Below are 16,711 nucleotides of genomic sequence, written 5' to 3'. Positions count from 1 at the left end.
GATTAGGCTGGCTGAGTGCACAATTTGTATGTGTAATAAGACCATCAGTAGTAGTAATCACGGCTTGGAAGTGAGTCTTATACACGATAAGGTGGGGATTTTGATTGGGGAGGAAAAGGGGATTCGTAGGTATAAGGGGTAACATGGGAGAAAGCGTGAAGGTGCTTGTGGGAGAAGTGGATAAAAGGCTGTTAAACCGTACAATAGAGTCAGTAAAACCAATGTTGTTAAATTTTTATTGGCCACTGATTCCCCCCCCCCCCAACAAAATAATGGAACGATGGCTAGCGTAAACTGCTGTTTTCTGCATTATCCTGGTTTAGTAAAGTAATTGAATAATCTGATTAAGCACAGAAACAGTTCAAAGATTCTCTAGTGATGTTCAAGCTGTATTAATTTGTAAATTACTCTTTTGTGGGGGATGGCACGTGTTAAGAAATAGGACAACTGAATGTTAAAACTTGTATGAATTTGCCTTTAAATGAGGCCAGAGGCAGAGTGCAGTGAAGTTGCAACAACCTTAGAAACTGAGACACTGATGTAATGTTAATAGTCATCCGGAAAGGTTACATAAAGTCAGGGTTGTTTTTCCAGTAGCGGATCCCCTTTGGAAAGCTGTTTAAGTTGGAAATGCTGGTAAAGTTTACAAAGGAAATGAAACATAAATCAGGAGTGAATAGAGTTAAGAAAATGATCTTTGAATTTGGATGATTATGCCTTTTAGTAGCACCAGGGAATTAGCAATATTATTAAAAAAAGCAAATTGTCATGAAAAGTGTGGTGACCTAATAGTATTTTATCACAAGAAAATACAATACCATATTACAATGCCTTTGTTGAGAGGAAAACACAGAATATAAATGTAGTACCTGTGGGATTTCTGTGTATATAATATCACAAAAGGATTTTCAGAGGAAGTCAAAGGAAGATCCTAAGACATGGTTCTGTGTCAGACCATGTTTCTTAGAATGATACCAAAATTGAGGATGTTCCCATCTTGTGATTTACTTAACCCACCTACCCCCAAAAAACAACACTCTCAGTGGTCCCTGGGTAATGTCATAAGAAAAGTTTAATATTATATGCATAACTACTTCTCACCCATAGGAACTCTCATTCTCCATGAAAATTCTAATCCCTACCTGATTCTAGGCCTGGGCATTAATTACATCTATATTTCAGTTACTGAAATATTATACCAGTTCCTGTGGTAAGAGATGGAGGAAACAGAAATGCAATAAATTGATATTTAGAAAAGAGTGTGAATGAGGGAATACCTTTACTGGAGCTTCACTATTGCTGGATCACTCTGAATTTGAGATACTCTTAAACATATTACTACTCCCTCTTACTGCAGAGGTAAACAGTTTCCTAATAAGAGTACAACATTATGAGCATACTAAATGGCGGGGGCATACTTTATTCCCAGAATTAAACATTTGTCAATAGGGGGCAAAAACCCAGCCGCATCACAACACTAGAAGTAGCTTGATTTAGGGCCAGATTGTGAGAGAACCTTGTTAGGGAAATGGAAAAGTACACACAGAGCCTTGCCTTCCACAACTCCATGCAACAGCTTGTACAGTTGCAGTACTTGCTTCGAGGGAGTATCCTGAGTGCCCATGGGGGGTGCACAGTGCCATAAAGGGAGGAAGGTCTGTGCTTGTGGGTTCACTGTTGGGCATGTGAGTCTGTGTGTGTGATAGTTTTGTTTTGTTTTTGGTACGCATAGAAGAGATAACAAAGAATTACTGGGAAAGCAACTAAGTATTATTCACTAAAATTCTCTTGGAAATATAGCGCAAATGAGCTATGTGATAAATTTAAAAGACTGCAGGAAACTTTCAGGTTTGACCTTGTAGGGTCAGACCTTGTAGGTTTGACCTTGTAGGGTCAGAGTAGGCCAAAGTCTTTCCAACACTTCTGCAATGGTTGGGGTCTCCCTTAGAGGGAAGGTCCTGTCCATTTGCTGAATCAGAAAGAAGGTCCTGTGTCAGTTTAAACTCATCTCCTTTTATACCAATGTCCTTTCATTACCTGACGGTCTTTGGAAAACCCAGTCTGAACCAGTATATGCCAACCTTCCCAAGGGATGGTACCCTGCTGCAGGTGTGCCTGATGATTCACCTTAATCTCTCCTTCTGCCCCAACTGTTTAGTTCCTGGAGGAGCTGTGGTAACTCACCCCTGCTGAGTTGCATTCAATCACTGACCCACAATGATACATAAACCATTCAAAAACTTAATACAATGTCATCCTCAAAGATGCTGCATGTGATTGCAATATCTGTCACAGCAGGTATCTTGCAGTGTTCTGTCAAAGTCTCTAGGGATTTTTATATGGCACTCTCCTTTGCTAATTCCATCACTGACTACCTTTAAATTGGGTAAACAGAATTTTGTATCCTCCTGGTAAAGCTTTGTTCCTTTTTTCTTTCTTTTCTAGTGTTCTAAACTTCTTTCGGACACAACAGTAATCCAGTTTTATCCAAGTAAATTTGTTCTAATTACAGATATACTTGATACATTTGGTAAGTACTTACAATGGACCTACGATGGATTCATTTTTATTAATTTTTTTGTAGAATTACAAAATATTCTAGAAATAGAACCTATAAAGAGTTTTAAGGAGTTAACATCAACTGCTTTAAGGATTTAACTTTTACAAAAAATGTAGATAGTATAGGGAACACCCTGTCTGATGAGTCAAAGACATTAAGGACAAGCCAGCACAGCCTGTAGAGAGAGAGAAATGGATAGACATGTCCCTTTGGACTGTCCTCTCTCCCTTCACTAGACTTTAAGTGATTTGTGGTCAGATTATTGCATCTTTGCTTCCTTGAGATCCACTCTCTCTAGTTGTGTCTATTTTGGCTATTTAAAGATAGTGGTGTGGTTGTGATACTATTAAGAGGGATTTTCAGCTCGTCTGTTAGCCAGCTATCTTCAAAATATGCAAAGGTCTACCAGTCTCCTCAGTCATCCTTTGATGCTGGAGCACTTACTAATTGCCCTCACCCTCAGACCATCTCAGACTTTCACTTTTTTCAGCTCCAGGTCACCTCCACTCCAGTGAGTTCCTGGATATGTTCCAGGTTGGTTTCAGGCTGCTTCTAGGCTTGAAACCCATTGATTAGGGGCACAAATAAACTCAGGCTAGCTATTGTTGGGGTCAGTTGACTATCTTGGTCATGCTGGTCTTCTCGGTAGCCTTTAATGTGATTGACTATGGATGGTTGCTTTGGCAATTGAAGGATATAGCTTCTGTGTCAGGAATTGCTCTTGATTAGTTCCTTAGCTGATGGGAGTCAATTGCTGGTGATGGATAATGCAGAGTTCTTGCAGGATCTGTCTTATCTGTAAGTTCCTTAGCTTATGTACAAAGCTTCTTAGCAAAGTCAAAGTATTATAAGTATATTGATATTCTGCACATCTTGTCCAGGGGCCTTACTGACTTCTGGTCTGGAGAGATGCTTAGATGACATTGCTGGCTGGACATGTCAGATCTTTCTCATCCTTAACCCATGGTAGGCGGAAGTGTTGCTAGGTACTAAGAATTGTTATGAGGAGTTTCTTCCCTTCCTTGATGCCTTTACTTACTGACTGAACATGTTTTAAAGTAATGAACCAGGTGAAGATCTCTAGTTTTATTTTTGTTTTTATCTTGCAACAGTAACATAAGCCTTTGTAATCATAGGCTGTGTCAACTAAAGTAATTTCTTAGAATTGCTTCCAGCAGTAGTTCTCTCTCACTTACAGATAGTACAGAATGTACAAGCATGCCTGGTCACTGGATTGAGCAATTGTGCATGGTGAACTGGTGAAATCATTTTTAAGCTGGTCCTCTTGGGTTTTAAAACTTCTAATGAGGAGCCTGGCAGTATTTGAGAGATTCTCCATTAGTCTTGTCCTGGTAGGTTTCTGCTTTCTGACACTGTCCACTCCTTTAGGATTGGCTGTCTCCTTAGATCAGTGGGTGATTAAACCTTTGTGGCAGTATCCCCTGTGGATCTCTTTCCTCTCTGGGCATTGTTATTTTTTTATCCTCCCTACCTAATTTTGAAAACTGCCTCAAAACTTAATTTGGGTTGTTATCTCTCTAATAACCATACAGTCTTGTTTCAGTTCCATTCTGCCTCTGTATAAGACTCCCTTGAGGCATCCCTAATGTGCCCATCACCATGGCATTTAAGTGTCTGGCTCATAATTGGGACGCACTAACTCTATCCATAAAATACATTACTCTTCACCCTCCCTTTATTTATCTGCTAACATTCAAATTACTAAGTCTATTTTTATAATCTGTCCATCAGAGTGCTGTGCTTTAGTCCTTGGTTAGTGAAGGAAGGCTTATGCAAAAAGTTGGGTCTTGCAATGTGTTCTGAAACCAAAATGATGGCATGTTGTTTTTTGTTGTATTTGGCTTTGTATTGTTTGTTTGCTTGGTTCAGTACCTTAAGCCTCTTTGTGAGGGTATGCAAAACACTATATGCTATATTCTGTTAATGATATTTATATTTTCATTAACTGATTCTGCAGATTTTCATATGATTCTCTTATTTATAACAATTTTAAGTAGAACAAATATTTAAGTGATATATATAGATATATGTCCCTTTAATGCTGTGTTTGGGCTCAGAATATTTTTCTGTTTTGTTTTTCTATATTACTAATAAACATGTTTAATTTAGAGTCCTAACAAGAATAAGTAAGTACATTACTTTGTGGCCTGTTCTAGAAATGTAATAGTTATCAAAGTAACTTCTGAAAGCCAACAATCAATTCTGTTTCAGAATAATATATTGTTTCACTGAATAACCTTGAAAGATGAATAATCATAAATACATACAATATGCCGTAATACAATGAGTACCACTAAAGTGAAGTCATGAGATAAACATAATTTGTTATGGCTGTATGAATTACCAGTTGTAGAAAACTAAAGACTCTAGGGAGGAAAATAATTGAGATGATTAAATAGTTCGTTATGTTTTATTATTACATAAACAATTGTCTCAGTTGGCTGTCTTCTCCTAGGGAGAGTACATTTGCAACAAATACAAGATTAATTCTGTGGAGTTTCAATACTCGTTTTGCCTTGTAGGTAGATGCTTACACAAATACAAAAGAAAGAAATATAATTTCAAGGATAACTGGAGACTGGATGTATCTCTCTGAATCAGATCTTTAGGTAGTCTCTTGCCATCAGTAAAGCATTTTAAATCAAGTAAATCTATTGATATGGCAGGTATTTTAGATTGGGTTTTTGGGAATTACCAACATGATGAAACATTCATCAGCCACACTAAAATCTGTGGAAATGCCTTATGGATTGCCACTAGCCTGGTCTCTGGATGTAATTCTAAGCAAGCAGGAAAAGAACTGGAAAATATTGTTTTCTGGACACAGCTGCTTTTTAAATCCTTATTCGATAATATAAATGTTTTATGCTTAAAACTTCCTGATTTTCTATTGAGGTATAAATAATAACCCTCTCTTCAAGCTCCTCCTGGAGGAGGTGATAATGGTGGTGGTTTGCTTAATGGCCATAACAGTAAGCAAATTTAGGATAAGTTGGAAAATGTAAAGTTGTAATTTCACTAACTTTAAATCATTATATTCCCAGTCAGATCCAATGCTTGGATTTGCAGATAATAGCAGCATATTGCTCTTTTCAGTGGCTTATGCCCTGTCTCCCTTCTGGAGCCATCTCATTTGGCCCTGTTCTTGGTTGGCAGGAAACAGAATTGGGGCTCAGTATTTAAACACAGTTCCAGTTATGCCAGCTTCTAATGCAGTATGGATGGACATTTCTAAGTTTGAACATGATTTGACTCCATCAGCTCACTGGTTGGCTAAACTATGTGAAACTGGCTTATCTGGGACAAAGTTCAAACACAGTTCATAGCTCCATTGTAGATGGGGGAGCCTTCTTTGACACAGGGCAGATGGGAAGCTCTTCATTTTCCCTTAGTATATTTTCATATTCTTTTAATGCACGAAGAAACCTGACTCTTGAGGTCAAGAAGAAGATTTTCGTTAATTAAATTAGGTGCTCTGTTTATCCACGCCATAATTAGTATGTGGGATTCCAAAAGTAACTGAGTTAAACATTTAGGCAAACAATAATGCAGACAGATTAGATTAGGTACATCATTCTTCAAACAATGCTTCAATGGAAGTGTTTTATTTAAAAAAAAAAAAATCTAAACACATTTCTTTAAATCTCCAAAAGGAAAAAGGTGCACTTTCTTTGTGTGTTTAACAATGAGAGGCTAAAACAAAACTATGGGAAAGGTCAGGATCTCTAAACTTTGAAATCTAAAACTATATCTCAACTTAAAATAATGTGTTACGTAATGTTTCAGGAAATTATCACTCTATCGCCTAACAGCTTCCTAAACCTTAACAATATTTCATTCCATCTCTTCCTGTTTGTGGAAGAGTTGAGCTATAAAAGCTTTCTTTAATTGGATATAGACTATGAAATGGTCAAAATGTTTTGCTGAATTATTTAATCTAATTATTAATAATTTTAATCAATCTTGGATTTCTTTAACGGTGTGGAACTGATTTATTACAGCCTTTTAACTTGAAATGTATTGTTGGTGTTTAACAGGATGTGCTGTGACAGATGCAGTTGTTTTATATCCCCTTTATGTCCTTTTCTACTTATTGACAGTTGCTAAGAATAATACAGGATCACTGCTCAGTGAAGAGGGGGGCACCAAAAGTTATTTCCTGGTCAACAGGAGATGGTTGGAGTAATCTGACCTATCCACTGCCTTTGTTCTTAGTGAAACTAAGAGAAATTACAGCATGCAAATCCTCAGTGCAGACCTTCAAATCTCTCAGATTCACTAGATGGCAGCATAATATAATGGAGTTCAAGGAAGTCTTTGCAGATGAGATTCCTGGACCCTGTAGAAAACCATCATTATTTCACAATTTGCATTTTACAATTTGCTAAAGATTAACCTATTTTCTTGGCAGGAAAACTAGTATATGAAAGAATTTTATCCATGTGTCTGGATAATCGCAGCTCTTTACCAGGTAACTTTGTGCCTGCCTTGTGCTATTCTTCTTGTAGAAATGTGTAAATTTACCATGTTTACCAAGCTAGGTTTGGGATTGTGGGGAATTTCAACAATACGTATCCTGAAACACATTCAGTTTTGCTTCCAAGCTTTATAAAATAAAAACACATGGGAAGACTTTAGTGCATACCTCGATTCTTATGGGGGAGAACTAGAGTTTTTAAATGGGGCCAAGCCAGTGGTGCAGTAGAAAAATATGACCTTGTTAATGTCCTCTGAAAATAAATCGGTCTGCTCATGTTTGCTGAGTTTGGATTTAGTTGCTGTTCCTAGTTTTTAACAAGGGAAAATGTCTGTAACAGGTTACTTTAATCACTCCCACAACTTTACGTAAGTTTACTTCATTACTATAAATAACCCAAAATAAAACTTGTGACAGTAAAATGTACTCATTTCCAGTTTTAATGATTCTCAACATTGGCACGGTCTGTTGTGGGGGGAGGGAAGAGTGTGTAACTTCTAGGGCAGGAGGAAGTGGAAGACAACTGTTGGGAGACAGCTAGGATGGGACTACTATTCCCACTCACTCTAGTTCTAAAACAAGGAGAAAAACCTTTGTCCTCTTCTCTCCTTATACTCTCATATCCTGAGCATCTTCCTACAGTTTTTCAGCATCCTTATAACATGGTTTTATCTATCTGCACAGACCAGAATAAACCATATTACCACACTGTTTGGCCACAACCATGTTTAAATATGGTTATTTTCATGTTGTAGATGAGCCCATGCAAATTTCATTATAAAATAAAAGTATTTACCTTTGATTTCATCACAAACAGCTTGCAATACTAAACCAGTAGCATCATGAGAAACAAGTCAGTAATAATATTTTCTTTGGTGAGCTTTCTTTTTTCTCCTTGCTATTTAACACTCTACCCCCTGCAGACTGCTCTCTCTGGGTGAAGCAAGAGTCAAAATATCTTGGAAAGAAATCTCTACCAGCAATGATATCAGGACTGAAATTTTCCAGTAACATACACACACTCACAATTTCCTATGCAGAACCCTGCCTTGAGCAGCTGCATGAAATGAGAACCAAGTCATTGGTATTTGTACTTGTTCTTTCTGTTCCAATAAGGTTAGATCTTCTGATTTAGTACCAGAGTTCTCTGCCTCCAGGAAACCAAATTACAGTTTTCAGAGTAGCAGCCGTGTTAGTCTGTATCCGCAAAAAGAACAGGAGTGCTTGTGGCACCTTAGACACTAACAAATTTATTTGAGCATAAGCTTTCATGGGCTACAGTTCACTTCATCAGATGCATAGAATGGAACATATAGTAAGAGGATATATATACATACAGAAAATATGAAAAGGTGGAAGTTGCCAGACCAACTCTAAGAGGCTAATTAAGATGAGCTATTATCAGCAGGAGAAAAAAACTTTTGTAGTGATCATCAAGATTGCCCATTTCAGACAGTTGACAAGAGGTGTGAGGATGCTTAACATGGGGAAATAGGTTCAATTTGTGTAATGACCCAGCCACTCCCACTTCAAGCCTAAGTTAATGGTATCTAGTTTGCAAATCAATTCAAGTTCAGCAATTTCTCGTTGGAGTCTGTTTTTGAAGTTTTTCTGTTGGCTCTTGCTCATTGAAGGATACCTGAGTTATGTTTGTCTGTGAGGGAACAATTGCAATGCTTATGTGCAATTAATTTAATTTGTTCAGCATTTGCTAATGAAACCAATATCTTATAGAAAAGAACCTGTCAACAAAGCTGATTTTCCTTTAAGTGGTAATCATTGCCTTTACTTTAAGCAGATGATCAAAGTGTATTTCTAGTATGTTCAAGATCAGTAATTCTGTGATGACTTTTTGCTATAGTTTGAGGGATTAGCATTTTGAGGGTTATGTTAATATCAACTATGTTCGGGTTAGCACTTTTCTTAACTGACTTGGCAGTTACAGCACACTTGAAATAAAGACATCACATTCCCAAAGTACTGTGTTATGTAAAAGACCTCTAGCTGTGGGGGGTGGGGAATTGCACTTTCTCTAAAATTTCGACACAGGCTTAGTGTTCTGAGGAACAACAACAAGCACAGCAGCAGAATAATAAGTAGAAATGGAAAAGAAAATTCCGCTTCCAGTCAATGTCATTAAAATGCTTTTGTTTGTACATATATTTCCTGGTTCCTGACAGAAAGGCATGTAGTTTATGGATAGAACTTTGTTCCTTCATCATTGTTTCTAAAATTGTAAGTCCAGTGGGACAAAATTGGGGGAAAAAAAAGCAAAGGTCTACCACTGCTTGCTTAATATTGACTAATACATACCTTGTAGTGAGAAATATGTCTAAAGCTGTGTAGATAGAGAAGAGTCCTTTGAAATACTTTACATATACTGCAAAAAGCTGATTCATCAAAAGGTGTAAGTTACAAAGATTGAAATATAAACAGACACGGAACAAAGAAATGAAGTCTTCTCCTCTGAGAGGACTGTGCCTGTGCTTTTTAAGATTACTAGTTTGGTGAAGATGCCATTCTTTTAGTGGTTTACTGTGAAACATCAGGGTGAAAAATGAAACTGACAGCAAGCTCCAAATGGGGTGGTTGTGCAGATAAAGGTTCCAGTCTTACTGTAAATTACTGTTGTTTGTTTTGAGTTAATGGTAGCAGGGACAGACTCATAGTCTTCAAGGGTGGTCACAATCTTGCTAGGATCTTGGGACCCAGTGGATGATCTGCACTGAGGACTTCTGGGTTTGGGGCCCTTTACCTGATAAAGTCCTAGCTCAGTGCAGAAGATTCTCCTTCCTCCTCCTCCGACTTTTAAAGCAGGATGATTCTGGTGGGAGATAGGAAGGCCAGAGAGAGAGGCTGGATAATACTGCAACATAGAAATTACAGAAATGTAGGGCTGGAAGGGACCACAAGGGATGTCTAGTCCATCCCCTGCCATGTCGAGGCAGGATTAAGTATGCCTATAGCATCCCATACAGAAGTTTGTCTAACTTTTTCTTAATAACCTCCAGTGACGGAGATTCCACAACCTCCACACTTAACCTGTTCCAGTGCTTAACTATCCTTAAAGTTAGAAAGATTTTTCTTAATATCTAACCTAAATCTCCTTTGCTGCAAATTAAGCAGATTACTTCTTGTCCTACCCTTTGTGCACACAGAAAACAGTTGATCACTGTCCTCTATATAACAGCCCTTAACAGATTTGAGTATTTTTATCAGATCCCCACTCATTCTTCTGTTCTGTAGGCTAAACATTCCAGTTCTTTCAACCTTTCCTCAAGAGGTCTAGAAAACCTGACCTATATCATCTTTGTTGCTCTCCCCTGAACTCTCTCCAGTTTTTTCACATCTTTCTTAAAGTGTGGCACCCAAAATTGGATACAGTGCTCCATCTGAGGCCTCACCGATGCTGAACAGAGCAGAACTGTTACCTTCCATGTCTTAAATGTGACACTGCTGTTAAAACCTCCCAGAATATTTATTTGCCTTTTTTGCAACAGAATCGCATTGTTGACTCACATTCAGTGCCCATATAGCTTTGTCTGTTGCCACTTTCAGTATCCAAGATTTGTTGGGAGGGAAGAAGAGGGTATTCATTTTGTATAATCACAAATATAGGTATCAGCAAAAGGATGAGTCTGGAATTATGCCATCACTAGTTAGCATTTCCCATGAAGCTGAATTTGATTAAGGATTTTGCACTTTTGCTACAGCTCTCAAATTTAACAGTGGCAGTATTATGAGGCTTCCATTTCTAGATTTTTAAACATTCCACTGGAATATAGACATTTCCTTGTCAGCATTATTATTCAGTGTGTGTCAGAGTGCCTTTCCTTGAAATAAAAGGAGTGCTTGTGGCACCTTAGAGACTAACAAATTTGTTAGAGCATAAGCTTTTGTGAGCTACAGCTCACTTCATTGGATAAATACAGTGGAAAATATAGTAGGGAGATTTTATATACACAGAGAACATGAAACAATGGGTGTTACCATACAGACTGTAACAAGAGTGATCAGGAAAGGTGAGCTATTACCAGCAGGAGAGCGGAGGTGGGGTGGGGAGAACCTTTTGAAGTGATAATCAAGTTGGGCCATTTCCCGCAGTTGACAAGAACAGTAGGACGGGAAATAAACAAGGGGAAATAGTTTTACTTTGTGTAATGACCCATCCGCTCCCAGTCTCTATTCAAGCCTAAGTTAATTGTATCCAGTTTGCAAATTAATTCCAATTCAGCAGTCTCTCGTTGGAGTCTGTTTTTGAAGTTTTTTTTGTTGAAGAATTGCCGTTATACTTACCTACATGCCTCCAGCTTTCATCCAAACCAGACCACACCACACGATCCATTGTCTACAGCCAAGCTCTACGATACAACTGCATTTGCTCCAACCCCTCAGACAGAGACAAACACCTACAAGATCTCTATCAAGTGTTCTTACAACTACAATACCCACCTACTGAAGTGAAGAAACAGATTGACAGAGCCAGAAGAGTACCCAGAAGTTAACCTACTACAGGACAAGCCCAACAAAGAAAATAACAGAACGCCACTAGCCATCACCTTCAGCCCCCAACTAAAACCTCTCCAACGCATCATCAAGGATCTACAGCCTATCCTGAAGGATGACCCATCACTCACAGATCTTGGGAGACAGGACAGTCCTTGCTTACAGACAGCCCCCGAACCTGAAGCAAATACTCACCAGCAACCACACAGCAAAAACACTAACCCAGAAACCTATCCTTGCAACAAAGCCCATTGCCAACCGTGTCCGCATATCTATTCGGGGACACCATCATAGTGCCTAGTCACATCAGCCACACTATCAGAGGCTCGTTCACCTGCACATCTACCAATGTGATATATATGCCATCATGTGCCAGGAGTGGCCCTCTGCGTTGTACATTGGCCAAACTGGACAGTCTCTACGTAAAAATAAATGGACACAAATCAGACGTCAAGAATTATAACATTCAAAAACCAGTCGGAGAACACTTCAATCTCTTTGGTCACTCGATTACAGACCTAAAAGTGGCAATTCTTCAACAAAAAATCTTTGAAGGTTGACAGGGGCAACGCTTCTTGTTTTAGTCACAATCCCACTACTCAAAAAGTAAGATTTTTTTTTTTTTTTAGGCTTCTGCAGTGGAGGAGGTTAGGGTACCAGGTGTCTGATTTTTTTACCAGAAAGCCCAGTTGAAAAGGGACCCTGGCGGCTCCGGTCAACACTGCTGACCAGGCCATTAAAAGTCTGGTTAGAGGCACAGACAGACTCCCCTACCCGGCTCCATGCGACTCCTGGGAAGCTGCTGGCATCTCCCTCTGGCTGCTAGGTGGAGGGGCAGTGATGGGGGCTCTGTGTACTGCCCTTGACCCAGCGCCAGCTCAGCAGCTCCCATTGGCCAGGAACCGTGGCCAGTGGGAGCTGAGGGGGCAATGCCTGTATGCGCAGGCAGAGCCATGTGGTTGCACCTTCGCTTAGGAGCCGGAGGGAGATGTCACTGCTTCCAGGGAACATGCATCCCAAATCCCCTCCTGCGCACCAACCCCCTGTCCTAGCCCTGAAGCCTTCTCCTGCACCGCAAACCCTGGCCCCAGCCCAGAGCCCGCACCCCCAACTAGAACCCTCACCCCCGCACAGACTCCAGCCCTCTGCCCCAGCCCAGAGCCCCCTCCTGCACCCATAACCTCTCATCCCCCTGCACCACCACAGAGCCTGCACTCAGAGCCCTCACCCCTGTCATACCCCACCCCACTGCCTCCCAGCCCAGTGAAAGTGAGCGAGGGTGGGGTAGAGCGAGTGATGGAGGAGGGGGGATAGAGTGAGAGGGGGCTGGGCAGAGGGTGGGGCAAGGGTCTTTAGTTTTCTGCGAATACAAAGTTGGCAACCCTAGAGAAGGTGAGAGTAAGGAGCGGTAGGGTGCAAGAGGACAAAGGCAGAGAGGATAAAGATAAAGAGCAATATTTGTCAGCTCTTCCATATGAGAATTTCATAGGAGTTACTTGCCTGGCTCTAAAATAATAATAAAGTATATTATGAGCTACTGGGTTGACATCAGGAATTAGGCCAAATGAAATAAATCAATATTACTATAAAATAGAAGTGGAGCTCTGGTTACCCAGCATTGCTGCTCACTCTGGGTTTGCAGTCAAGCAGTTGTCTGTATTGCTGGAAAGGAGATCCTAGAATTACATTGTCCAGTTCATTACCGTATGTTTAACTTCTTTTTAAAAGGAAATACTCAATGTACTGTTTTAAATAAATGTAACTAAAGTAATTTATTTCAGAACTAAATGTAATATGCTTGGCTCTGGCTTTGTTTTTACAGATAATTTTACTCCAGAAAGTGTTAATGATACTGCCAAAGAAACCTGTTTAAACTGGTTCTTCAAGATTGCTTCAATCAGAGAGCTCATTCCCAGATTGTATCCTTTTCAGATGAGTTTGACTGTCAAAATGGTACACTATTATGCGTGAAGTTTTAAAAGGAATTCAAGTAATATGAGAACATAAACTTCACTATGTTGAAAATCTAAACAATGATGATCACCTCCGGTTTTAGTCTGAAAATATCTGTCTATCTTGTGTACTTACATGCCCCACTCCCATCACAACAGTATTTGAACACCTCTAAATCTTTAATGTATTTATCTTCACAAGACCCCTGTAAGGTAGTGAAATACTGTTATTCCCATTTTTTTAACAGATGGGGAACTGAGGCACAGAGTGGCTAGGTGACTTGACCCAGGTCATACAGTCAGATTGTGGTGGAGCAGGAAATTGAACCTCAGTCTCCCAAGACATAGCCTACTACCCCAACAGCTGGACCATTCTTTCTCTCCAGAATAGGAAGGCAAATGGAGCTCACAATTGTTTTATTACAATTCATATAATTTTTGTTACTATAGTGTCTGTCCAGGACCCCATTGTGCTGGCCGCTATAGAAACACAGAACAACAAGACAGTCCTTGCCCCAGGTTTTGCATTGAGAGTGAATTCCAACTTGTACTAAATCTTAATAGTGTAGTAGTTGAATCAGAAATCCAAGTGTCTATAGGATTTTAATGGTAACACAGACCTGTTAACTTCCAAAATTTCTGTTAACCCCATATTGATCTTCTCCTCCCAGCTCTTACTTCTCCCTTTTTATATTGACTCCTTTAATTTTGTTTGGATTTTGAGCTTTGAAGTATTTTTGAATTCTTTGAATAATGTGGTACTGTAGCCTGAGTGCCATGGTGGTGGCTGGGGGGTGCGGTAGCACGTGATGATGATGATGGTTTATTGAGTTTACATGCTATAAACTGGACATATTTGAAAATGAAATGGAAAAGCTATAAAAGCCACAAAACACGTAGTGCAGTTGATATTAGGTCTCAGAGTACCCTTACCATGTGGTGCCCAAGAGAAATTAATTTCACAGCCAGGGAGTTGTCACAGTTCAGGGCATCTGTAACTGTATTTCCCTTCAGTGGTTTAGCAAGGGCACCCACCCTTGGCCTTCAGCTCCCCAGCTGTTGCCTCTCTTGGATGGAGACTCTTGTGTGTCTCTCTTTCTCCCTTCTGACCGGGATATTCTTAGGTTGCACAGTTCCCCTGCCTTCACTGTGTAATTCCAGCACCGAAAGGTTGCACAGGGGTACCTGCTTGCTCTCTCCAGAAATGGATAACAATGTAGTTGTTACCATGCAGCTGTTTCTAAGCAAGCCTACTTTATTCTTAAGGTATGAAGCATTACAGAGCAATCATATTAAAAACAATAAAAGAACTTACACGCACACTAATATGCTTACCAGAGTTCATCCTAGCTCTCACATGGCCTCTGGTAAGTCCAGTCTTTTAATACCTCACCCAACGGTCATCTTTATGGTTACAAGTTCATCAGAGCTTCCCAACTCAGAACAAGCCCCCAGTCTTTTGAGGCCTCATAGGTCAAGTCTTTCCAATCCTCCTCTAAGGACTGAGGCCCTATGTGGACCAGGAGTCCTTTCGCTGGAGCGGGAAGAAGGTTGAAAGCCCCTCCCCAGGTTTTTATCTAAAAGTATTTCCTTTGTCTCTTGGTCTCTGGAGAATCCGATTCGAACCAGTATATGCATCTCTCTCCAGGGGCTGACTTCAAAGGGTTGACAGTGGAGGAAGTACATTAGCATTCCTCCTTCCTATGTATGTAGAAAAGGTACATACACTGCCATGTAGGGTTGCCAACTTTCTACTTGCACAAAACCGAACACCCCTGCCCAGCCCCTCCTCCGAGGCCCCGCTCCTTCTCCAAGACCCCGGCCCCACTCTCTCCATCCCTCCCTCCCTGTGTTGCTCGCTCTTCCCACCTTCACTTGCTTGCTCATTTTCACCGGGCTGGCTCAGGGGGCGTTGGGGTGTGAGGGGGTGAGGGATCTGGCTGGGGGTGCGGGCTCTGGCGTGGGATTGGGCATGAGGGATTGGGGGTGTAGGAGGGTGCTTCAGGCTGGGAGCAAGGGGTTCGGAGGGCAGGAGGGGGATCAGGGCTGAGGCAGGGGGTTGGGGTGCAGGAGGAGATCAGGGGTGCAGGCTCTGGGCAGCGCATACCTCAAGCAGCTCCCGGAAGCAGTGGCATGTCCTCCCTCCAGCTCCTACGCAGAGGTACGGCCTGGTGGCTCTACATGCTGCCCCGTCCGCAAGCGCTGCCCCTGTAGCTCCCATTTCCCACAGTTCCCGGCCAATGGAGGCTGCAGAGCTGGCGCTTGGGGCAGGGGCAGCATACGGCAGTGTAGGTGCTGGAGGGGAGACATGCCGCTGCTTCTGGAAGCTGCGTGGAGCCTGCTTTAGCCCCACTGTGCCGCTGACCTGACTTTTAATAGCCTGGTCATCAGTGCTGCCCGGAGCTGCCAGGGTCCCTTTTCGACTGGGCATTCTGGCTGAAAACTGGACACTCGGCAACCCTACTGCCACAACAACACATTAATGAACATACAGTACACCCGAAATGGGGTTAAAATAAACCTTATTGAATTAGGGCTATCTTAATTCCATAAGATTTGCTCAGTATATTACAGGATATTTTCAATCTGTCAGAGGAGTAGTTTTGTTTTTCTTACAAGGAATACATCTTGGAGTATTTTTCCTTAATTTGGTTTTGTTATAGCTATGTGGAAGCAGCAATACTGAAATGCAACAAGTTTCTGTCCAAAACGTAAGGCTAACATGCAGTTAATAAATATGGACAGCCAACGAATGGGTACATGTTAAAGTAGCATGCAGAGAATTAAGTATGAAAGTTCCACTATCAATAATGGCAGGAAACTTCTGTGCTTTTGGAGGGGGCAATATTGATTGCTTTGGGCTCCTGATACAAATCCCATCAAGGCAGAATATTAGCACAGCTGCTGACGTACTGATGCATCCACTTCAGAGCACTTGCATAACTGTAGTATGAACGGAAAGTGAAGCATTTTGGGGGGGGGGGCAAGGAGGAGGGGTTTACAAAACTGAAAGGAAAGCAAAATTGATGGGAGGTGGCTGAAGGTAAAGGAGAGGGTAACACAGAAAGAGAAATAGGTAGGTCAGTAACCAGGCTAAAGGCAAGGTGAGGAAACAAGGCAGAGGCAGTGAGCTGGAAAGCAGCTGGGGAATAGGCTCCAAGCCGACCAGAATCAATATTGTTTTAAAAATAGCCC

The 16,711-nt window shown here is 40.9% G+C and overlaps 1 protein-coding gene across 1 annotated transcript in view; it reads left to right on the top strand.

The window, feature by feature from the left end:
* Nucleotides 1-16,711, top strand: part of VPS35L (VPS35 endosomal protein sorting factor like) — a 120,027-nt gene that overhangs the window by 19,513 nt on the left and 83,803 nt on the right. The window contains exons 8-11 of the mRNA XM_084641114.1: nt 2,446-2,530; nt 6,993-7,052; nt 13,387-13,483; nt 16,180-16,227. Coding sequence (XP_084497240.1) covers nt 2,446-2,530; nt 6,993-7,052; nt 13,387-13,483; nt 16,180-16,227 — 290 coding nt within the window. The remainder of the gene's footprint in view (nt 1-2,445; nt 2,531-6,992; nt 7,053-13,386; nt 13,484-16,179; nt 16,228-16,711) is intronic.

The sequence above is a fragment of the Lepidochelys olivacea genome (genome assembly GCF_965140295.1).
Source record: "Lepidochelys olivacea isolate rLepOli2 genome assembly, chromosome: 10".
NCBI classification, from domain to species: Eukaryota; Metazoa; Chordata; order Testudines; family Cheloniidae; genus Lepidochelys; species Lepidochelys olivacea.
Note: the sequence above shows the minus strand (reverse complement) of the source record. Positions and strands in the feature narration are given on the sequence as shown.